The 23646-nt window shown below is 36.9% G+C and overlaps 1 protein-coding gene across 1 annotated transcript in view; it reads left to right on the top strand.

The window, feature by feature from the left end:
- The window catches only part of LOC117973730 (uncharacterized), a 39284-nt gene extending 16631 nt beyond the window's left edge, over positions 1-22653 (top strand). Inside the window, exons 27-60 of the mRNA XM_034926877.2 lie at positions 289-497; positions 1502-1587; positions 1839-1957; positions 2382-2546; positions 3009-3217; positions 4222-4307; positions 4559-4677; positions 5102-5266; positions 5728-5936; positions 6947-7032; positions 7684-7814; positions 8203-8349; positions 8620-8810; positions 9178-9266; positions 10483-10613; positions 10927-11051; positions 11465-11585; positions 12387-12596; positions 12754-12924; positions 13336-13482; positions 14276-14325; positions 14766-14886; positions 16200-16285; positions 17129-17252; positions 17528-17718; positions 17914-18004; positions 18205-18313; positions 18513-18694; positions 19507-19662; positions 19781-19914; positions 20027-20160; positions 21107-21201; positions 21631-21823; positions 22460-22653. Coding sequence (XP_034782768.2) covers positions 289-497; positions 1502-1587; positions 1839-1957; positions 2382-2546; positions 3009-3217; positions 4222-4307; positions 4559-4677; positions 5102-5266; positions 5728-5936; positions 6947-7032; positions 7684-7814; positions 8203-8349; positions 8620-8810; positions 9178-9266; positions 10483-10613; positions 10927-11051; positions 11465-11585; positions 12387-12596; positions 12754-12924; positions 13336-13482; positions 14276-14325; positions 14766-14886; positions 16200-16285; positions 17129-17252; positions 17528-17718; positions 17914-18004; positions 18205-18313; positions 18513-18694; positions 19507-19662; positions 19781-19914; positions 20027-20160; positions 21107-21201; positions 21631-21823; positions 22460-22548 — 4671 coding nt within the window. The 3' untranslated portion in view covers positions 22549-22653. The remainder of the gene's footprint in view (positions 1-288; positions 498-1501; positions 1588-1838; positions 1958-2381; positions 2547-3008; positions 3218-4221; positions 4308-4558; positions 4678-5101; positions 5267-5727; positions 5937-6946; positions 7033-7683; positions 7815-8202; positions 8350-8619; positions 8811-9177; positions 9267-10482; positions 10614-10926; positions 11052-11464; positions 11586-12386; positions 12597-12753; positions 12925-13335; positions 13483-14275; positions 14326-14765; positions 14887-16199; positions 16286-17128; positions 17253-17527; positions 17719-17913; positions 18005-18204; positions 18314-18512; positions 18695-19506; positions 19663-19780; positions 19915-20026; positions 20161-21106; positions 21202-21630; positions 21824-22459) is intronic.
- The last annotated feature ends 993 nt before the right edge of the window (positions 22654-23646 follow it).

Here is a 23646-nt window from a genome sequence, read left to right as displayed (position 1 = left end):
CGGATGAGGTTAATGGTGCTTACTTTTTCATGTTATTGTTACTTGTCGTTTTCTATTTACTGCTCTGAGGGAGAATGTAATATTAAGACCATGGCACAGTTACCTTAAACTAGAAAAGATGAAAACAATTTGTAGTTGTTACGAAAAAATTCAAGAAAAACTCAACATTCCCAACCTAGGGGGCTAATTCCTTCCCTCATTTATTAAGTGTTAGCATTATGAGTTGTGCCTTGTTAACATATAAAAGCTGACAACTGTACTGACTTGTGAACCATATCCTTTGTTCAGAATAACGTGACAGTCATCAACAACACTGATGTGAGAACGGCCATGCTGAACCGCACCTTTGCCGCCCTGAGTCCTGCATTGCCCACCTTCAGTAGTGCCATGTGGAAAGACTGGTTCCAAACCAAACTAGTTCTGCTGCTGCCTAGTGTCAATCCTGGCACTCTGGAAACTATACCAAAAAACATCACCTGTGACTCCTACCAAGCAATGTAAGCATGACTGCAGAACTTGTAATGCTTTAGCCTGATACCATTGATGACAGAGTTTGGTACAGAGATCTAAACATGAACTGTTTGTACAGCTAGTACCTGGAGTATTGTATTTATTTGTGGCCTGATTGTGACACTTATAATCAAGAGTAACATGATATACTAGAGAAAAACATTGCATATTGGATTTGAGGTTTTCTGCTGCCAGGACTGACTCCAATCAAAGTGCCAAACCTCTTCAGCTTTCTGAAGAATAAAAACTGCAGTACAAACCACCAAGCGTAAGATAATCCTTCACTGCTTTAAGGACGATTATTTCCAGATGAAAGACTACTTCATTTACAATAACTACACTTTCCTTCCACCAAAAGAGAATGGTTAACCATAAATTACTGTTTTCACAGACCCCGATAAACACAAATCTGCCGAATGTTGCACAGACTAGTCCGAATCAAAAGTCGCCCGGGTTTCTGTTAGCATGTGACAAATTGTTCCACAGACCCGCAAAATACAATTTGGGGTTCTTTTAGTTGTTTGTTTGTTTTTTTATTATTAATTTGTATTAGAATTGTTATTAGAATGGTCAGCTCGTTGATTGCAATCAGATGATTTTAACTATCAATTCAGACACCTATATTACACAATATCTTGGCCTCCTTGAGTAAATGTCTGCTCTTTAAAAATAAGAACATTCTTTTATCAGGCATAAAAATCAAGATATTTAGTAAGCAAAGTGGTGGAGTGTCCCAACACTTTTAGTTTCATTATTATTGCGTACAACCCAAAATGTATTTATTTCTAAAGTGTGAGGTTCTGGTCCCCTATTACAAGTGTTGCTACAGAACCTAAAATATAAATACCCATAGGGCCATGGTTTTACTTTTAAAATGAATTATACTGATGCATCAAATAGGAGTACAGGTAGAAGCAACCATAAGTATTTCTTTTAATACTCTTTAATATCCTTGATTTGATCATTCATTATTCTGTATTGTCTTTCACAGTGTGGCAGGACTGAGCTCCATCAGTGGCATGATTAATACAACTGTGCAGCGTGAAGTCTTCAAATATATTGTGATGTCACTTAAAGGTAATTAAAAAGTGCTTACAACTTTAATGTGGGTAAAAGGCATGTTTCACACAAATCACTTGTCATTATGCTGTATACAGTTTGTTTTCCAAACTTTATTTTGCCTCAGGTGAACCCCATTATCCTGCTTCAGTACCATTAATTGGTTTCACAGTTGTCTTAGTTAAAATAGTCCCAGAATAATGGGATTGTGAAACAAGTCATACATTTCAAGATACAAACTCTGTTTACTGTTTATTATTTTCCTTCAGGATCCTCCTGCTCTTCCAATATCACCAACAGCCGAGACTGGCTTCAGAAGAACTTCGGGCAGTTTGTTGTCTTTGCCGAGTACAGAGATTTGGTTAATTTGAACAGCAACTTCAGTGGGGTAAGTAGCTCTGTTGTAGGTTTTGTTGAAGATAAAAGATTTGAATGCAACATAGATTGATTAATAGTGTGTATACACAAATGCTGTGTCTTACCCAGCCAGTGTCTCCCATAGCTTGTTTTTATTTTAACAATTGTTCTGAATATTGTTTGGTGTCCTTTAGACCGGTATTCCTGATTTTCAGGTTCAGGTCTGCTTTCCCAACAGGAAACCAAGCCAGCCATTGAATTCCTTTGGCAACCTCTTGGTCACATGCAAAGGGAAAGGGAAATTCTCTGGAAGGATCTTTATGCACACACATCTATACAATAGTTGTATCACTTTAATACAATGTTGTTGTGTAAAAATAACTTAAAGGAAATGGCTGGCACAGGAACAAAAAAATGACTATGCCCATAACAGGCTGTCTTTATTTTCCCTTCAGCTGGAAGCACTGGATCTGCTTACCCCAGTACAGATAGCAGACCTGACTCTGGACCCCAAAGTCGGTGCTCTGAACAATGTGGAGATGATCAATAAAATCTTTGATGGGCTGCAGAACCGTTCACTTTACGACTTCTTCACACGTTTTGCCAATATTACAGTGCAGGTACGTTTTAACAGTTACGTGAAAAAAGATGCACAATTTATGTCATTTACTCCAAAAAATTAAGTGTGAGTCTAAATATGGTTATCTGAAACAAATTGCGAAGGACATTCTTTAGCACAGATTTTTGAGCATCAGAATCTGGGGTCTGTGTCTGTCTGTGTTTCCTACTTCACTCGGATGACGTTAATGGTGCTTACTTTTTCATGTTATTGATACTTGTCGTTTTCTATTTACTGCTCTGAGGGAGAATGTAATATTAAGACCATGGCACAGTTACCTTAAACTAGAAAAGATGAAAACAATTTGTAGTTGTTACGAAAAAATTCAAGAAAAACTCAACATTCCCAACCTAGGGGGCTAATTCCTTCCCTCATTTATTAAGTGTTAGCATTATGAGTTGTGCCTTGTTAACATATAAAAACTGACAACTGTACTGACTTGTGAACCATATCCTTTGTTCAGAATAACGTGACAGTCATCAACAACACTGTTGTGAGAACGACCATGCTGAACCGCACCTTTGCCGCCCTGAGTCCTGCATTGCCCACCTTCAGTAGTGCCATGTGGAAAGACTGGTTCCAAACCAAACTAGTTCTGCTGCTGCCTAGTGTCAATCCTGGCACTCTGGAAACTATACCAAAAAACATCACCTGTGACTCCTACCAAGCAATGTAAGCATGACTGCAGAACTTGTAATGCTTTAGCCTGATACCATTGATGACAGAGTTTGGTACAGAGATCTAAACATGAACTGTTTGTACAGCTAGTACCTGGAGTATTGTATTTATTTGTGGCCTGATTGTGACACTTATAATCAAGAGTAACATGATATACTAGAGAAAAACATTGCATATTGGATTTGAGGTTTTCTGCTGCCAGGACTGACTCCAATCCAAGTGCCAAACCTCTTCAGCTTTCTGAAGAATAAAAACTGCAGTACAAACCACCAAGCGTAAGATAATCCTCCACTGCTTTAAGGACGATTATTTCCAGATGAAAGACTACTTCATTTACAATAACTACACTTTCCTTCCACCAAAAGAGAATGGTTAACCATAAATTACTGTTTTCACAGACCCCGATAAACACAAATCTGCCGAATGTTGCACAGACTAGTCCGAATCAAAAGTCGCCCGGGTTTCTGTTAGCATGTGACAAATTGTTCCACAGACCCGCAGAATACAATTTGGGGTTCATTTAGTTGTTTGTTTGTTTTTTTATTATTAATTTGTATTAGAATTGTTATTAGAATGGTCAGCTCGTTGATTGCAATCAGATGATTTTAACTATCAATTCAGACACCTATATTACACAATATCTTGGCCTCCTTGAGTAAATGTCTGCTCTTTAAAAATAAGAACATTCTTTTATCAGGCATAAAAATCAAGATATTTAGTAAGCAAAGTGGTGGAGTGTCCCAACACTTTAAGTTTCATTATTATTGCGTACAACCCAAAATGTATTTATTTCTAAAGTGTGAGGTTCTGGTCCTCTATTACAAGTGTTGCTACAGAACCTAAAATATAAATACCCATAGGGCCATGGTTTTACTTTTAAAATGAATTATACTGATGCATCAAATAGGAGTACAGGTAGAAGCAACCATAAGTATTTCTTTTAATACTCTTTAATATCCTTGATTTGATCATTCATTATTCTGTATTGTCTTTCACAGTGTGGCAGGACTGAGCTCCATCAGTGGCATGATTAATACAACTGTGCAGCGTGAAGTCTTCAAATATATTGTGATGTCACTTAAAGGTAATTAAAAAGTGCTTACAACTTTAATGTGGGTAAAAGGCATGTTTCACACAAATCACTTGTCATTATGCTGTATACAGTTTGTTTTCCAAACTTTATTTTGCCTCAGGTGAACCCCATTATCCTGCTTCAGTACCATTAATTGGTTTCACAGTTGTCTTAGTTAAAATAGTCCCAGAATAATGGGATTGTGAAACAAGTCATACATTTCAAGATACAAACTCTGTTTACTGTTTATTATTTTCCTTCAGGATCCTCCTGCTCTTCCAATATCACCAACAGCCGAGACTGGCTTCAGAAGAACTTCGGGCAGTTTGTTGTCTTTGCCGAGTACAGAGATTTGGTTAATTTGAACAGCAACTTCAGTGGGGTAAGTAGCTCTGTTGTAGGTTTTGTTGAAGATAAAAGATTTGAATGCAACATAGATTGATTAATAGTGTGTATTCACAAATGCTGTGTCTTACCCAGCCAGTGTCTCCCATAGCTTGTTTTTATTTTAACAATTGTTCTGAATATTGTTTGGTGTCCTTTAGACCGGTATTCCTGATTTTCAGGTTCAGGTCTGCTTTCCCAACAGGAAACCAAGCCAGCCATTGAATTCCTTTGGCAACCTCTTGGTCACATGCAAAGGGAAAGGGAAATTCTCTGGAAGGATCTTTATGCACAGACATCTATACAATAGTTGTATCACTTTAATACAAAGTTGTTGTGTAAAAATAACTTAAAGGAAATGGCTGGCACAGGAACAAAAAAATGACTATGCCCATAACAGGCTGTCTTTATTTTCCCTTCAGCTGGAAGCACTGGATCTGCTTACCCCAGTACAGATAGCAGACCTGACTCTGGACCCCAAAGTCGGTGCTCTGAACAATGTGGAGATGATCAATAAAATCTTTGATGGGCTGCAGAACCGTTCACTTTACGACTTCTTCACACGTTTTGCCAATATTACAGTGCAGGTACGTTTTAACAGTTACGTGAAAAAAGATGCACAATTTATGTCATTTACTCCAAAAAATTAAGTGTGAGTCTAATATGGTTATCTGAAACAAACTGCGAAGGACATTCTTTAGCACAGATTTTTGAGCATCAGAATCTGGGGTCTGTGTCTGTCTGTGTTTCCTACTTCACTCGGATGACGTTAATGGTGCTTACTTTTTCATGTTATTGTTACTTGTCGTTTTCTATTTACTGCTCTGAGGGAGAATGTAATATTAAGACCATGGCACAGTTACCTTAAACTAGAAAAGATGAAAACAATTTGTAGCTGTTACGAAAAAATTCAAGAAAAACTCAACATTCCCAACCTAGGGGGCTAATTCCTTCCCTCATTTATTAAGTGTTAGCATTATGAGTTGTGCCTTGTTAACATATAAAAACTGACAACTGTACTGACTTGTGAACCATATCCTTTGTTCAGAATAACGTGACAGTCATCAACAACACTGATGTGAGAACGGCCATGCTGAACCGCACCTTTGCCGCCCTGAGTCCTGCATTGCCCACCTTCAGTAGTGCCATGTGGAAAGACTGGTTCCAAACCAAACTAGTTCTGCTGCTGCCTAGTGTCAATCCTGGCACTCTGGAAACTATACCAAAAAACATCACCTGTGACTCCTACCAAGCAATGTAAGCATGACTGCAGAACTTGTAATGCTTTAGCCTGATACCATTGATGACAGAGTTTGGTACAGAGATCTAAACATGAACTGTTTGTACAGCTAGTACCTGGAGTATTGTATTTATTTGTGGCTTGATTGTGACACTCATAATCAAGAGTAACATGATATACTAGAGAAAAACATTGCATATTGGATTTGGATTTGAGGTTTTCTGCTGCCAGGACTGACTCCAATCCAAGTGCCAAACCTCTTCAGCTTTCTGAAGAATAAAAACTGCAGTACAAACCACCAAGCGTAAGATAATCCTTCACTGCTTTAAGGACGATTATTTCCAGATGAAAGACTACTTCATTTACAATAACTACACTTTCCTTCCACCAAAAGAGAATGGTTAACCATAAATTACTGTTTTCACAGACCCCGATAAACACAAATCTGCCGAATGTTGCACAGACTAGTCCGAATCAAAAGTCGCCCGGGTTTCTGTTAGCATGTGACAGATTGTTCCACAGACCCGCAGAATACAATTTGGGGTTCTTTTAGTTGTTTGTTTGTTTTTTTATTATTAATTTGTATTAGAATTGTTATTAGAATGGTCAGCTCGTTGATTGCAATCAGATGATTTTAACTATCAATTCAGACACCTATATTACACAATATCTTGGCCTCCTTGAGTAAATGTCTGCTCTTTAAAAATAAGAACATTCTTTTATCAGGCATAAAAATCAAGATATTTAGTAAGCAAAGTGGTGGAGTGTCCCAACACTTTTAGTTTCATTATTATTGCGTACAACCCAAAATGTATTTATTTCTAAAGTGTGAGGTTCTGGTCCCCTATTACAAGTGTTGCTACAGAACCTAAAATATAAATACCCATAGGGCCATGGTTTTACTTTTAAAATGAATTATACTGATGCATCAAATAGGAGTACAGGTAGAAGCAACCATAAGTATTTCTTTTAATACTCTTTAATATCCTTGATTTGATCATTCATTATTCTGTATTGTCTTTCACAGTGTGGCAGGACTGAGCTCCATCAGTGGCATGATTAATACAACTGTGCAGCGTGAAGTCTTCAAATATATTGTGATGTCACTTAAAGGTAATTAAAAAGTGCTTACTGTTTCAAGCCTTTCAATGAACAATGCTAAAAAAATTATATGTTTGTTTATAAAATGTATAAATGTTTTATTATTTAGATTTCTGCTTAAAGTTCTGCCTCTGAACAATTCAATGTCTTAGACCACATTTATTATTATTAGTTTATTTAGCAGACACCTTTATCCAAGGTGACTTACAGAGACTAGGGTGTGTGAACTATGCTTCAGCTGCAGAGTCACTAACAACAACGTCTCACCCGAAAGACAGAGCACAAGGAGGTTAAGTGACTTGCTCAGGGTCACACAGGGGACCTGGTTACAAGCCCTTTTCTTTAATCACTGGACCACACAGTCTCCTTTATATACCTCAAAATGTTAATAAATCTTTAGAAACTATATATATTTCTCCTTTCTTTTTTATAATTTAATGCTCAACCAGTGAAGAATTATAATGCAGCTGAGAAAAGCTGACGGTTTTTGCAGGCTCCCAGAGAAAATCCACAAAATGATGTTAAAAAAAAAGAATGCTGTAGAGCAAATGTTTTTTTTTTTTTATGAAGATTTTTTTTAATGCAGTGCATGTAAATGGGAGGACATCATTACTGGGTAATCTGGCAGCTCATAAAGCTTAACCTTGATGTCTTTACCCCCAGATCCAGCTCCACTACGCTGCTACACAAATAACAGCTTCCTTGTGTACATGAACGATACCTTCCTCAACTTCAGAAGCTTCCTTACTCTAACCAGCATCCTTTCAGTGGCTCCAGAAACACGTGCAGCAGAGGTAAAAGAAAACTACAATTGACTTGTCAGAGTTTGGTACATTTTAGAAGTTATCACGATCGTCTTTGCTCTTATAGTTTTTAATATAGTAGTGACACAGATGCAATCATAACTCATGAAGGGTCTCATCTGCTCTTAGTTTTTGGACAATACATTATAAAGTTATGACATTTGAAGGGAAGGAAATGTTGAGCATAAATCAGTATCAGTGAAATACCTGACACCTGTATTTTCTATTGCCTGTATATTCTGTATATTCTATTGCCTGTATATTCTCTTCACCGTTCGCTTTTATTTATTCTTTTGTCTTTGTTACAAGCTGAACATTCATCAGGAGCACACACAAAGGGTCATTGTAACCATTTAACACCCTTCCATTTTCATTTCAGCTGTTAAACACTGTAACACCCACTGAGCTGAGTGAATTTCTCAGCGTGCCTGAACGCATTGACAACTCCACCCTGCTCACTGAAGTTTTGAAAAACTACAGACAGTTACCTCTGTTCGTTGATGGTTTTAATGGGAGGACTTCGCAGGTATGATGCAAGAGATTACTTTGTCCCTTCTCAAGCAGAAATGATTGAAAGGAACTCGCGAGCAGTCATAAAGGTTGATATTTTATTTCAGTATATCCAGCAGTTGTGTCGTCTCCCCCTTTTGACAGTTTCAGTGAGGGATAGGATGGCAATCAATGTATCAACAGTTCAGATGCTGCAGGAAATCCCCTACTCATGTATTCAAACTGTAAAGGTACCTCTCACAGTGGCGATCTTGTTAGAAGCTAATGCTTCCTTATTTGTTTACAGTTGAACATCTCTAAAGCCATTAAATCATCCATCCTGAGGGCTGTGTGGCCTACGGTTCTGAGCACTGATAGTGAAGCTGAACTGGATAAATGGTTTACCAAAAGACTGATCCCATACCTGGAAGCTTTCGATAAGAACCTCATTACTTCCAGTGACACTCTGGCTGCCAAATGCTTGCCGTTCAGGAAAATGTAAGCATGTCATGAATGTAAAGTAGGTGGTAAAGTAGCCAGTATAAAGGTGGCAGGTGGGAGTGAATAACAAAGCTTCATTTAGATGCTGTAATTGTAATGTCCTGTAACTTGATTTGGGCTATATTTGGGTGTAGGTTAACATTGCTAGAGATTAAATAGCAAAGTGCCCAGAGAAGTAGTTATGGCATATCCTGAAAAAATACAGAGATTTACAGTAAATACCTGATTTGTTTTTATATACAATAGCCATTTGCTCTTTACAAAGAAACTATGCTCGTCATGCTTTGGGTCTTTGTATGTATTTGTACTGGATATGAACTAAGCACCACAGTTGTAATACTGGCATTGTAAATATCATCCACAGGGTTCAGGTTCTTGGAAACAGCAGCAGCAATTATACAGACCTCGACAGGAAGGATGTGTATGGTACAATTAATTCATATCTTTCAACAGGTGAGTCATTTAAGAGCCAAACTGTGTGGCACATCTGCAGTGAAGTGACACATACTGTACATACAGTACAGTGTATTGAGCACAGGCACCTCCGACATGTGATTACCTTATTATTATTATTATTATTATTATTTATTTCTTAGCAGACGCCCTTATCCAGTGCGACTTACAATTGTTACAAGATATCACATTATACATTATTTCACATTATACAGATATCACATTATTTTTACATACAATTACCCATTTATACAGTTGGGTTTTTACTGGAGCAATCTAGGTAAAGTACCTTGCTCAAGGGTACAACAGCAGTGTCCCCCACTGGGGATTGAACCCACAACCCTCCGGTCAAGAGTCAAGAGCCCTAACCACTACTCCACACTGCTGCCCTTTTACCTTGCATGAACTTAAATGATTGATGGTCCCTGCTGTGTAATTTCTTCAGTTTATGAACCGTAAGCTATCCAGAATAAAGACAGTTGGCAGCAAGGGGTCCCGAGTGGCTCATCCTGTTAAAGCATTGCCGTTGGGAGCGCAGGATGAATCATACAGCTTGGGAACTCCGAAGGGGACGTCACATTGGCTCTGACGCTCCCGGGGTGGGGATGGGAAACCGGCAGGGACCATTTTCCTCATCGTGCAACAGTGAACCCTACTGGCCAGACACTGAGCACATTTAAAGTGGATAACAGCAGGGCTCATCTCTGTTCTCCGAGATCGGTAGCCCGTGTACCTCTGCTCTGGATTGCTAAGCGTAAAAGTGATTCTGGCTTCAGGCTTGTGAGATCGGAGGACGCTCACATACTCTCAGAACTTCTGTGCTGTGTGGGGACCTGCTGCAGTGAGGAGAAAAAAAAGCATAATTGGATATTCCAAATTGGGGGGGGGGGGGGGGGGGATAAATGAAAAATAGTAACTGGTCACTCTAAATTAAAAACAAAAACAAAAACTTTGGGAGCAAATAAATCCCCACAATACATCAGTGTGAGTTCCCAATAGCACTGTCATGCTTGTCACTGATTTGCAGGTTATATTTATGTTTCTTTCTGTCGTTCAGTCACACTATAAATGGATGTCTATGGACTTCCTCTGCATGGAAGCAGACTGACACAGCATTTTTTAACTGTATTTTTTTAAGAAACAATACAAATGTTTTCCACAGCAAATGTTTAGTAATTGGCGCCTAAAAGATTCTGACTCTTTTTCTTCATTACAGGCACAAAGCCGAAGTGTTTTAATGCTACAGACCCAACTCTGAATTCAACTGCTTGGTTTGCTAATTACCTCGGACCATTCATTACCTTCAGCAACAAAAGTGACATCAATTTATTTGGTTCGACAGAACAAGTGAGCCATTTTTTTTTTCTTTTTACAATTAGAGAAGTTTTTTATTTTATTATTGTAAGCAATTAAGTCATAGTAAATAGGAGGATGTGCCAAAATCACTTCAAAACAGGATGACAATAGCCTGAGAAAACCTTGGTCTTCATGTAGATGTTGGCATTGACAACGCCGCATACCAGTTTTACTAATATGTTGCATAATAATTCCAAGTGCTAAATAAATCTAAAACACTTTGTGATTTTTGTTCACCTGTGTAGTTCTACCAATAGTTTTATATTTTCCTCTGTCATTCTCAACCTAATTCATTTCATTGCAGCTTAAGATCTTTGCGGATAACCCTGACAATCTGAAGCTCATGAACAATGAACTCATCCCTCAGGATGTCCGTGCTCTCTATAGCTCATTGGTGTTTGCTCAAAATGCAGCATTCAATATTTCAGAGTAAGTCTCATTTAACCTTGCTTTTAAACCCTTTCTATTCTGGACACAGCACCTGCGATATTCTAGTTCTAGTTAGTTAGTATGTCCTAAGTCTTCTTTTATCAAACTCCAAAGACAGCACACTGATTGCGAAGTTTGTTAAAAGTTTTTATCTTTAAGTGTCGGCTGTTGTTTTTTTATAGAAACTGTAACAATAATCTAGGAAAGCTATAAAATGATAACTGCTAATTGATTCCAATTTGACACCTGAATAGTATTTGTTTTGTTGATGTTTTCTAATGAATTTTACAGATTAAAAAATGCTCACAGATTCAAAATGAATTCTGGTGAAACACCACAGGAATAGCAGCTAATCCACACGACTGATATGAATTTTCACCCATTTTTTAAAATATTTCTGGTTACTGTTTTAGGCTTCCTGATCCACTCTTTTGTGTTGCCCCGGACACTGGATACTCTTCTGTGAAATCAGCTGAGCTGCAAGCTTTGACAGCGAGGTTGCTAAAAGCCTGTAACAAGACTATAAATCCTGTGGTAAGGTTGCCAGCTAGACTGTTTTTAGGTTTACCTTGGCAATTTCACAGATATTTGAATTACTGATTTGACCATTATTTTACCAAGCTTTCTGTTTCTCATAAAATGACTGCTCTAGTGCACTGCTAGTGTCAGGATTATTGCCCACATTGTCAAACAGGTAACACAGCGATAACGATCCATGATGTGGCACGGAACACAGCATTTGTTTTGTTTTTGTTTGTTTTTTTCATCGCTCTTCCTGCAGTGATTTAGAGGACAGATCTCAAACCCCAGTGCACTAGAGCGGACATTTTGAAAAGAGCTTTGAAACAGACTTTAAAGTTTTAAGTTTAAAACATTGTCAGGATGTTAACAAGAAAAATTCCAGGTACGTTATTTAAACAGTTGCAGCAACACGTGGGGATGTGTAATGCTATATTTTTCGGAAACCCCACTACTTATTCTTTAATACCGCCAACACTAAAATCATTCAAAAGTGACTCTTTTATGACAACTAACACCTCTCACAGTGCAAGTTAGTGTCTTTAATGTATTTCTTTCAGTACTAACAAATACAACGTTGGCAGGATTAAGATCTGCCGCTGTTATCAGTTGAATAGACCCCAAAGTGTAATGCTGCAGAATTAAGTCAGATTTTCTCTTATGAAATTCCATTCGGAGTACATTTTGGTGTAACAATCTAAATAAATCTGCCTGTGTGAATATAAATTAAGATTCATTTGAAATAAACTTTATGAAATAAACCGACATAAGAAAATACAATCTTCCAAATAAATAATTAGCAAGTTTCTATTTCAGATTATTTCAGGTGTGGTCGGAAAAATTGAAAATGTTTCTGCAGAAGACTTAACAGCCCTAGGAAATCAAAGTGGCCAACTTTCACAAGGACAGATTGATCAGATTCAGCCTGGAGTTGTTATACAAACTCTTAACATCCTGAATACAGTCAAGTGGAACCAAGGACAGGCCAATCGCCTGGTTAAAAAGCTGTTCGGAAATGGGTACAAGGTAGAATTGTCCTTACAATATTCTTTAATTATTGTTAAGAATTTGCATTAATATGGTAAGATTGTGCATTCGATGTTAGTTAACTATGCAGAAATACAGCATTAAACAGCTCTGTTCATATAAATATTTTAATTGTAATGTATTTGTTTTGTCATAGCTTGACAGTGTAAATTCGCTTACATCTCTGGGAACCCTGGTCCAAGGCCTGCCTTCTACCACAGTTGAGAGTGTTAGCACTGAAGTCGCTGTCAACGTAGCAAAGGATCCAGCTTTTGTTCAGAACATCATTAAAGGACCAGAAGTTGTTCAACAGATATTTGTTAACAAGGTATGTGTGTGAGATTCCACTGAAAATGTAACTGTTTTACACCTTGCCTCTCTTCTCATGCTCCCTCTTGGCCTACAGTGGGAACTGTTTAAATGACAATTATATCACATTTAAATAATATTCATATTGTATTATAATGTAAATAATGTATAACAAGTTATAAAATGTGATATAGCATGTAAACGTCCACTTAGTCTATGTAGCATGATATGCTGACATGGGGAGGTGTTGGATTTCTGAACCAACATTAGTGCATTGAGATTCTGTACAAAGCACGTAGGATTTAGGATTTATAAAGGACAATAATTTGAACACCAACTGTTACATGGTGGCTAAAGAATATAGTAATCACATTATATTGTGTTGGTTAAATGCATTTTAATTCTGTTTTTATTTTATTTTTTATTTCAGATAATTACTGTGAGCAATGATCCCAGCACCATTTTGCAAAATATTCCTAATGAAATGGCAGGTCTAATTCCATTGCGTTTATTGACTTTCTCTGGATCCACGTTTAATCTTGAACAAATCAAAAATAAACAATGGAAAAAGGAACAGGTCAGTTGGATATTGAACACCTGTATTTAAAGAAACTACAGCACTTACACTATGCACTGCTTGTGCATGGTTCTTTTGAAAGGCTCCAGGTTCAAAACATGAGATGTATATATTTAGGCTTCTTGGAGAAATTCTGATCCTCCAAAAACTGGAGTTGAGCACTGAATTTCAGTTCTGTTTTCTTTAGTAGACCTTTTTTAGGAGAGGAGTATGTTTTGCTTTAAGTCCTGCCTCTTCTGGAGACACTTACCACAAGAATTTGACAGGCTGCAGGTGGCATTGCCTTCTGTTCATCATGTAGAGTGTTGGGTGGTAAAATCTGCCTCAGTTTACTGCAGGGTATTTTTAATGTTTTATTTGGCTACACCATTTGGTTTGACAATTAGCACTGTTACTTTACAAATAAACTTTCCAATGACCATTCCAAGTTGTGAGCTCTGAACCACACGTCACCATGAAGCACACAGAGGTCCTGAGGCCACTGCACAATGTGCAAGACATACCAAATCATCATTATGCAAACCAAAGGCACTACATTTTATTTATTTCCTTTGCAAGTTATCAGAAGGTTGTTAGGATCCATTACATATGTCTTGCTCAACTCTGGAACCCACAATACTGCCTGTGGGCCCTGTATGCATGCATTGGTTGACCAATTGGGAGCAAACCACAAACATTTATTTTAAATGCTCTACACTCGGGACCAGACAATGTATCTAAAGGCCATTCATCTACAAGTTATATCTAATAATGTGATTCCACTGACGCTGTTTTCTCTGGTTTTCTTTTGCAGGCTTTGCTGTTTTTTGACAAACTAGCATCCAGCACCACCATTTATGCTGAGTATGTTTCATTTATTATTGCAAACATGTTGTAAGTTAAAGTACATACAGCTACAAATGCCTTTGAAATACTGTTGTTTGTGAAGTTTCTTTCCTCTTCCACCACCTCCTTTTCAGCTTAATTTCCCTTTCAAGGGTCAATGGGTCCCATCGTCTGGCACTGCTTCACCTGAGCCAGCTCTCAGAGGTCTCACCTCATAGGAGGGTGGTTCCTTTCAGGCCAAAAAGCTACATTCTGAGCTACATTCTGAAAAAATATTCTAATGCTTAATCATGCTGCTGCCTCGCTTACTGAATGATGTTTGCTTCGAAGTTCGGTTCCTCCTTTTGAGATTATATTGACTATACTTTTGAGTATTTTGGTGTGAATCATGACTTTGAGCTGTTGATGGTTTTTAGGGCTTGCATGAACTTTAACCTTTTTTTTTTTTTTTGAACCAGTCTTTCCTCATCTGTACTGCAAGGATTCAGCAGCAGTGCCATGCAAAACATTCCAAACAACAACATCGTCAACATTATCAAAGCTTGTAAGGGTAAAAAGGTACCCCTAGTGGAGGACCAGGTGAGTTTATAATACAGAGGACATCTGAAAATGTAAATCACAGTAAATCACTGAACACGTGTTTAATCAAAAGTGGGAGCCCACTTGGAAATGGATTGTGTTTGTGTACTGCCATTATGGATTAGATAAAAAGATAAAGGTAAAAAGCTCTACAACTGCTCCTACAGAGGAGCCTGGCTCTTTGTGCAGTGGTGAATGTTCATGACTTGAAAACAGAGATTTCTTTAACTTAGAGTGGTACCTGACTTCATCTTTTAAAATGAAAATACATCTTTTCTATAAAAACTGCACATTTAATCCTGTACTTCAGAATATTGTAATCTGCCAAGTGTTTAACCTGTAGTATTTTGTACTTAATCATATCCTGATGTAACTATCACTATTTAATCATATCCTGATGTAACTATCACTATTATCTGCTGTATTATTGAATTGTGTTTTGTCACACTTGAACAAAAATTATTGTATTTCTTACTCTTATTGTATTACTTGTATTGTAACACTTGAATGTATTTGTATTCGCTTGCGATTGTAAGTCGCCCTTACAATCGCAATAAATTGATACATTGCAGAGAAAATGTATGGAACTGCAGATGAACCTGTTTTATATCACCTCGCTCTATATCATACACTGTTTGTTATCACGATTTTTCAAAAACGACTCCCATGCACCATAGGTTCTTTGAGATATTACCTCTCTTAATATCATCTCACAAACCCGCCTATTGTCACGTTTTGTGCAGTCTGTCAAATGCTGCGTGGGCGGTCTTAACAGGATACAGTTCAGTTGCAAAACACCAACGTCACCAATTTTTTCTTCTTTAACATAGTCAGTCTTATACAAATGCACACCAAAAAAACCACTAAGTGCAATGCTTAATTCATAGCTCTCATCAGTCAAGAATTCATTCCTTTTTTTGATAGACACAAAGTGTTTCGTTCCAGTTAATGATACAAAACGTATTTGTCCTGTATTATTATTATTATGTGTTTATTTAGCAGACACCTTTATCCAAGGCGACTTACAGAGACTAGGGTGTGTGAACTATGCATCAGCTGCAGAGTCACTTACAACTACGTCTCACCCAAAAGACGGAGCACAAGGAGGTTAAGTGACTTGCTCAGGGCACACAGCCTCCTACGAATTATGCCTGCACTACAACCATGATATAAAGCGGGTTCATCCATATCTTGTTAGCTACAGTTACTTTAAAGGTTACATTAAGTTTGCATTTCAACCAAAAAGTAGAAAACTGATTAAGTCAAACAGGTTAGCTGGATTGTTACATGATTGCCTTTTCTGTATTCTCTAGCTGTCCTCCATGGCTTATCATGTCACTGCAAATGCTTCACCACAGGACTTCACCAGCTATCCTGTAGACATGCTACTCTATTACCCGTAAGTAATGCAAATATTTGATATATTTTGATATTTAAAGATGGGAGAGGAAAATTAGGCCTGCAGCGTTGCACGGTTTGTCTGCTTATCTGTAATTTAGTCCTACAGCCACAAGATGTCAGTTAAGATCCAACAGAAGTAATTAGCAGTAATAAAACAGTCCCACCATTAAATTTCAAATTTTCTCTTTGCTACAATCTACCGATTAGCAGATTTAGATGGCTAACTTAAAATGTTTCTTTATATCATGGATTTCACAAATATTACTATTTATAGTTTGGATTACACCTTGAAAAAGGTACATCCACATGTGAGTCAACAATGAGCTGCAGAATTATTTAAAGTAATTGTAGCTAACAAAGTAATTCCACAAATCTTACCCATTTTGCACATCCATTAGCCACATCAATGTGCAGTTATTAAAGAAAGACATTGTAGCAAACGTGTATTTTCATTTTTAAACAGACATCTGGTACTGGTGTTTTTCCTGTCCTTCCAGGAAGTATGTAACTGTTTTAGCTCCTTGTTCATTTCACCCTAGCAGTGTCTTTTAGGTCAGAGTACGTTAGTGGCTGAAAGTACTGTAAGTCAGTCAATAGATGAAGCAGCTGACTAGTTGACAAGAACGAAGCCTGTCATGGGGTGGGGAAAAAGTCACCCTCCTTGTGAAATGATTCAGGAAGTGCAAGGCAGTCTAAAACCATGGCTTGCAAACAGATATATATTTAACCTAGTGAAGTAGCAGATACCATGATTCAAAATGAAAATACAAATATAAAGAATGTGTATGCAATGCAATCTGACTAAAAACTACTGATGTGTTTCAAATTCATTTCATTACAGCTACAGTAAAGTTCAGCCAGCAAACTGCCAATCATACTTGACAGCAACTGGTGGTGCAAACTTCAACGTTTTATCCAACGCAAATAAACAAAATGCCCTCATAGACTCTGCTAAAAACTGTCTGGTAAGTAACATATATGAGTACAGGTATCTGTGTGTATATACTGTATGTAGGGTTATTACCTAAACAAACCACGTGTGGATTACTGCATTGAACTAGAAGTAAAGAACATTACACATGGGAGACATACGCAAAGCCGATTGAGTGTTGTGTTACTTTTGAAGTCTCAGGAAAGATGGACGACGGTCTCGTTGTCATTCCTTTTGAACCTGTGGTTCATTCTTTGAGTGTTAGACCAGGAAGCAGGGCTCTCCTGATGTTCTTCTCATTTATTCCAGGGTATAACAGGCACCAGGCTCAGCAGTGAAAATTTAAATGTGCTCAACAATATGGTTTGTATCCTGAATGGAAGCTACATTGAAAACTCGGACAATCTAATCTTGGAAAAACTCAAGAAGTGCGAACAGCTCACTGGTGAACAAATTGCATCTGTTCAGAAAGTCCTTTTCAGCGGCACTACAAAGTATGGGTATGTGTACACACGCAGTTCAACTAGTTTTATATTAGACTGTAAACACAAAGGGATATTTAAGCAACCCGTGGCCAAAATGCAAACCAGAAAAATACAATTCAGAATTTAACACAAAAGGGTAGGCTGGTATACATAATAAAACTCCCATTTGTTCTCTGAAAGTCTAATGATCTTAACATTATTTTTCTTTAGAAACCCTTCAACTTGGACACAGCAGACTCTCAAAGACCTTGAAGAATTGCCATTGTTCCTAACAAGCGAGTTTTGGTCCAAGTTCAATAAGGTATGCAATCACTAAATATCAGATCATATATTAGAAAGCAGATTAATGTCTGTGGTGTTATCAAAGCTGAGAACAGAGGATCTATCAAAGTTGGTCAGATCTGCTTTATTATTTTCCTGAGTTACATGTGTGTGGCACACGTTATACCCAATGCATGGCACAGCCAACAAAGCCAATCATCTTTGTACTTTGTTTAACAGGATGACAGAAAAAGCTTCCTCAAAGACTTCCTCAAAGACCAGAAAATAAGCCTAAAAAAAGAACTTTTTAGACAACTAGGTCTGGCAAGAAGAGCAAGACGTGCAGCTGGTAAGTAGTACCTTAATGTTAACAGCATGTCCATGCTGTACACGTGAGCATACAAAATGCTGTTTAACAATGGAATGGAATTCTCTCTTTATTTGTTATGCATGTAGAACATATTTATTTTAAATGTGGTTTTATAATTTAGCGAACCCAACTTAACCACCACCCCCCCCCCCCTGATTTTGTACTTCTGTGTTCAAAGGATGCACTGTTGGAGAAATAACAACAGCCACGATCAATGAAGTTACTTTCCCAATTGATTATGATGAGACACAGTTCAGCTTGTGTTTAGCCAGCAACACTGTGAAGAACAACCTGGCTCTCTTGACTGGAAAAGTTTTGGTTGAAAATCATCAGACTATCCTTTTGCAAAAATTAAATGAGGTAAAACACTTTGATATTGATCTGAAACTTCTTTGTATCAGTTATTTGGTTTCAGATGGAATAGACACTTCATTAAGATTCGCTATACTATTTAATCATTTTTATTTTAAAATAGTATATGGTTCTGTGCAAGATACAAGTGTAGGATAATATAAATTATTTTGTCTTTGTCTTAGTCTTTGTCTTGGACTTTCCATGTTTTAGACCAAAAATGTAATTTGATTAAAGTAATTGTAGCTGACAAAATAGTTCCATAAATTTCCTCTGACATGAACATCTATTCATTATAAAGGTCTCAAATGGGAAGTTATGAAAGAATCACATGCTTTAGCAAACATGTATTTTCATTTTAAAAAATAAAAGCTGGTACTACACTAGGTTAAAGAAACCTCTGTTTGCAAGTCATGTCTTTAGACAGTCTTGTACTTCCTGGATTGTTTCACCCGAAGAGGGGAATTGTCCCCAGGCTTTCACTAGCTTCTTTCCTGACATGCTTTCAGTCAGGAACATGCTTTGACCCAGAAGACAATGCTGGGGTGAAATGAATAAGGAGATAAACAAGAACAGACTTCCTGGAAGGCAAGGCAAGCAAGCTTGAAACTTTCATGAACCCAGCGCAGTACCAGATTAACATGAAAATACAGGTTTGCTAAAACAGGTGTTTCTTTGAAAACTGCACATTTGAGACCTTGTAGTTAATAGAAGTGCAAAATGTGTGTTCTGTTAGCTAGAATTAATTCAAGGTTTTTTGGAACATTAATGATATATTATTTGTTGGAAGAAATGGACAGTACTGATCTTGATTTATACAGGCATACAACAACAACATTCCTGAGGATCAACTTCAATTGCTTGGTGCCACTTCACGAGTGGCCACTTTATCTGACATCAATTCATGGACCATCACTACAATTGATACTCTGTCAGCTTTGATGAAATCTGAGGACGGGGGATGGGCTGCTAATAAGGTAAACAAATTCTCTCATTCCTATGTTTTGTATACCATATATCTATGTATGTCTTTACCATACTGTATGTGATTATGTATTCCTTATTCTATAAGTTATCCACACCTTTTTCTTTTAGAGTGCAGCTATAATTACAAAATATTTAGGTGCTGGCAAAACCTTGGATGCTGTAGCACTGAAAGCTATTGGCGGTGAAAACCTGTGCTCTCTTAGTGTGAGCCAACTGAAAAACATTACAGCACCTAACCTGAGGTGAGTGGATTCCCAGGCATTCTCTGGGTCAGTAGGGTGCTACAAAATACTATAGCTGCACAAAATTAAAGAAATATAAAGAGTGCTGAACTGTTGTCTTTCATTTATACAGAGATGCAGGGGCTTTGGACATTTCTTCATGCACTCCTGAGAAAAAGAAAGAACTGTACAATACAGCTTCTGCAGCTTTGATCAGCCAAAGGAGTGATGTGCTGACGTACTACAACCTCATCAAGCCCTATCTAGGTGAGTTCCACTGCTCTAGCTTGTAGTGGTTTCAGACCTTCTTCTCCTGTGTCATTCAACTGCCTGGCCGAGCATATCTCTGCTGCAATGCTAATACAAACTAACAGATTTTATAAAGTTGGTAAAGGAGTAACTTTTCAGTAAATTTACAATCTCAATTTAAGTGTGATAGGTTCATTAAACACTGGTTTTAATGGTTTGTTTGCATCAAGTTTGCACATATCCAGGTTGTGCTAGGCTTAATAAGCATGGTCATTAAACATTAAAATAATAACTACATTATTAAAAGTAAAACACTTAGCAATAAAAGATTACTGGTAACTAGATATGAATTATATATGTTTTAGGTGAGGTGTATTTTTTTTTTTTTAAATGTGATTCATACAAATAACTATTTTCACAGCAGCAATACAGTTTGTTAAGTCATGTTCCATGTTATACAGACACAGCTTCTGTAGTCACATTATTTATTATTATTATTATTATTTATTTCTTAGCTGACGCCCTTATCCAGGGCGACTTACTGTCGGAAACAAGAATACATTTCAACAATCACATTATCAGCTCCCGTGGTGGGATGTTTACTGTAATGGAAATAATGAATGTCAGCTAATTGTATTATATTAGAAGTGTGTTGCTCTTGATTTGCTAAACCTTTCTGCTTCCCACTTTCCATTACTGGCCTGTGCTAACCAAATTGTGCCAACATAGGAGACATGACAGAATGCAAGCGCTCTTGAGTCTGCCCACTGTATTCCATTTTTATAACATTTATCAAAACTGGGCCCCCAAAGTTTCGAGATACTGACTTGATACACAACTGTAGAAGAAAACCCTTCTGGGAATGACTTTTTCCTTATAAGAAGCATGAATGAAATGTTGTTGGAGGAGGCGTTTCATGTTTCCCATTGCCTAAACTACATTTGAACATTTTCTTTATGCGCAGGTGGTGCTCCCCTGAATGAAATACAGAGAATTAGTACACAGAACATTAACATGGACTGGACAACTTTCATGAGCCTTGACAAAGATGTTATCATGGTAAACGACTACAATGAGATTTGAGTAGCGCTAACTAAATATTTTCCTTGAACGTCTAGCATTGACATGTGTATTGTTTTACGTCTTCATGTACAGTGATTTATATTGTTAATTCAACTGTGTACTTTATTTAACCATTTACGCAAAATCTTTGAATGTTTTAGTATTTAATCTATTAAATAAAATGCAGTGCAACAGTTAATGATCCCTCTTAATACTTTGCACTGTAGTTAATATACCCATTATATCAAAACTGATTTGTTGTTGTTTTAAATGGCGTTTGAATCATAATGTAGCCATCTTTCTTTCTTTAGAAATCTGGCTATGCACTACACCAGTATGGTATGACACAGGCTTGCAGTTCCTGTGTGCAGTTGTAAAGCATCTTACATCACAGTATTTTTTATCATTATTATTTCACTTTAACAGAAACTCACCCCTAATGAGGTTAAAACCATTCTCGGCACCAACTTGGGAGAACTTAAAAACAGACTACAGGATCCAACAATAAAGGCATGGTCATTGCTTCAGCAACAGTCAGCACTTAACAATCTTGGGATAACTGGGTTAACTGGAAAACCAGACCCTGTTCCAGGTGGCATCATAACAGCTCTGAAACCAGGTGAGTCACCAACTATCAATATCTGTACTGTGTACATGTTGATTTTAAGATGACTATCCAGTGATGATGGCCCTCGCCTATTTCACAGGTTGCTAATATACCAAACTTAATACTGTAGCTACATTCTGGTCCAAAATACACTTTGTGTCTGTTTGCAGTATCAGCTGTTTATGGGGGCGTCAGAGTAGCCATATTGAATGATTGTTTGGTCACGTTTCATATTGAATATCACGTTTTAATTTGTTTAATTGTTAACAGTTAGCTTGCTGATATATTTTATTAATGGGAAGTTATTATATAGTAGCATCTATAAAGTAATAAAGAAAAAAAAAAAGACAGCCAGCTCCAAGTGAATCAAATCATAGAAATGAGTTTTAAATAGACTCTTAAAGATTTTCTCAATAGTTTATAAATAGGTTAATATAAAAGTACTATTAACACAAAGTAAAGAGTATGTGTCAATGTGTTAGTAAATAAGTTGATCATAAAAGCGGCGCCGTTTCATTTTTATCTGGAACAATCAAACAAATCCTGGTGTCCTTTTCTGTGCTCCATGTCCATCCCTCACACAACACGTTTGTTAGTATTATTTAATATGCAATATTGAATCTGTTTTTGCCTTTTATATTCTTTTAGTGGGAGCAGGAGCGAACCTGATCGTACCTCGCCTGCTACAGACGCTCTTCATTGGTGTGCTGATAGCTGCATTGCAAAAAGTCCTGTAACTTGACAGTGTTGATTAAAGTATACATGTAAAAAAAAAATAATAATAATAACACTGCCAATGTTAGAACAATGTGAGAGGAAGGTGGTTTAATGCAGTGAAATTGTTGCACATTTAAACATTTACGCTTTCGTTTTATTGGGTAACCACAGCACTTCCTGGTGGCCCTGTAATAGAATGCTGATGTCACTTTATTACCTGTATCGTGCCACTGCCACTAACAAGATTTGAATGAAGGGATGTGTATAATATAATAGATCACATAAGACTTACTCGATTATATATATATATATATATATATATATATATATATATATATATATATATATATATATATATATATATATATATATATATATATATATTATTTATATTATACACATTGCGGACCCTGATTTTCAGGAAATGTTTAAAAATAATTGCCGATTAATTAACACAACTTTAAACTGATTACTTTGGCCTGCGATGAATGAAGGTTTTTCTTCCTGAGATGTATGTCAAATGCAGTTGTTTCTTATATTGTAATAACTTAATAAAAATCAAAATAAATCATCATGAGATATCTGTGTATCTAATTTATTTATTCTTTGAGCTTAACTCTTTTTGTATTGTATTATGTATAACATTACCACTTTGTTTGTACAAATAAAATTTGTAATGTAATGGTTAGCATTTGAGCAGGGGCGGGCAGAGGGGCCATGACCAAACAGAAATATGTATATTAGCCGTCGTTTTATGAAACTGACTTCACTAATTTAACTGGATATTTTTCGACAGTATTTACATTACTACATATCGAGCAATACAAATCATTAATCAAACCTAAAACTACAACACACCACGCACATTGAAAACCAAAACAGAATTACACGGTGTCAAATAATATCACTCTTAAATCACACAAAAAATATAAGAAACAAAGTTAAATCCCTGCCTATCGCAATCCCTACCGCTAGTAGATATCTGCCTGTTTTTAACAAATTAGACTGCCCCTAAAGCTTATAAAACATAACTTTTAATATTTATCCTAAAATCGTATATCTATATAAAGGTGAGAAAATACTATCAGAAAAAAAGAGGGGAAGAGGGTAATATTATA

This window comes from Acipenser ruthenus, chromosome 22, assembly GCF_902713425.1.
Source record: "Acipenser ruthenus chromosome 22, fAciRut3.2 maternal haplotype, whole genome shotgun sequence".
NCBI classification, from domain to species: Eukaryota; Metazoa; Chordata; class Actinopteri; order Acipenseriformes; family Acipenseridae; genus Acipenser; species Acipenser ruthenus.
This window is presented reverse-complemented; position numbering and strand designations above follow the sequence as displayed.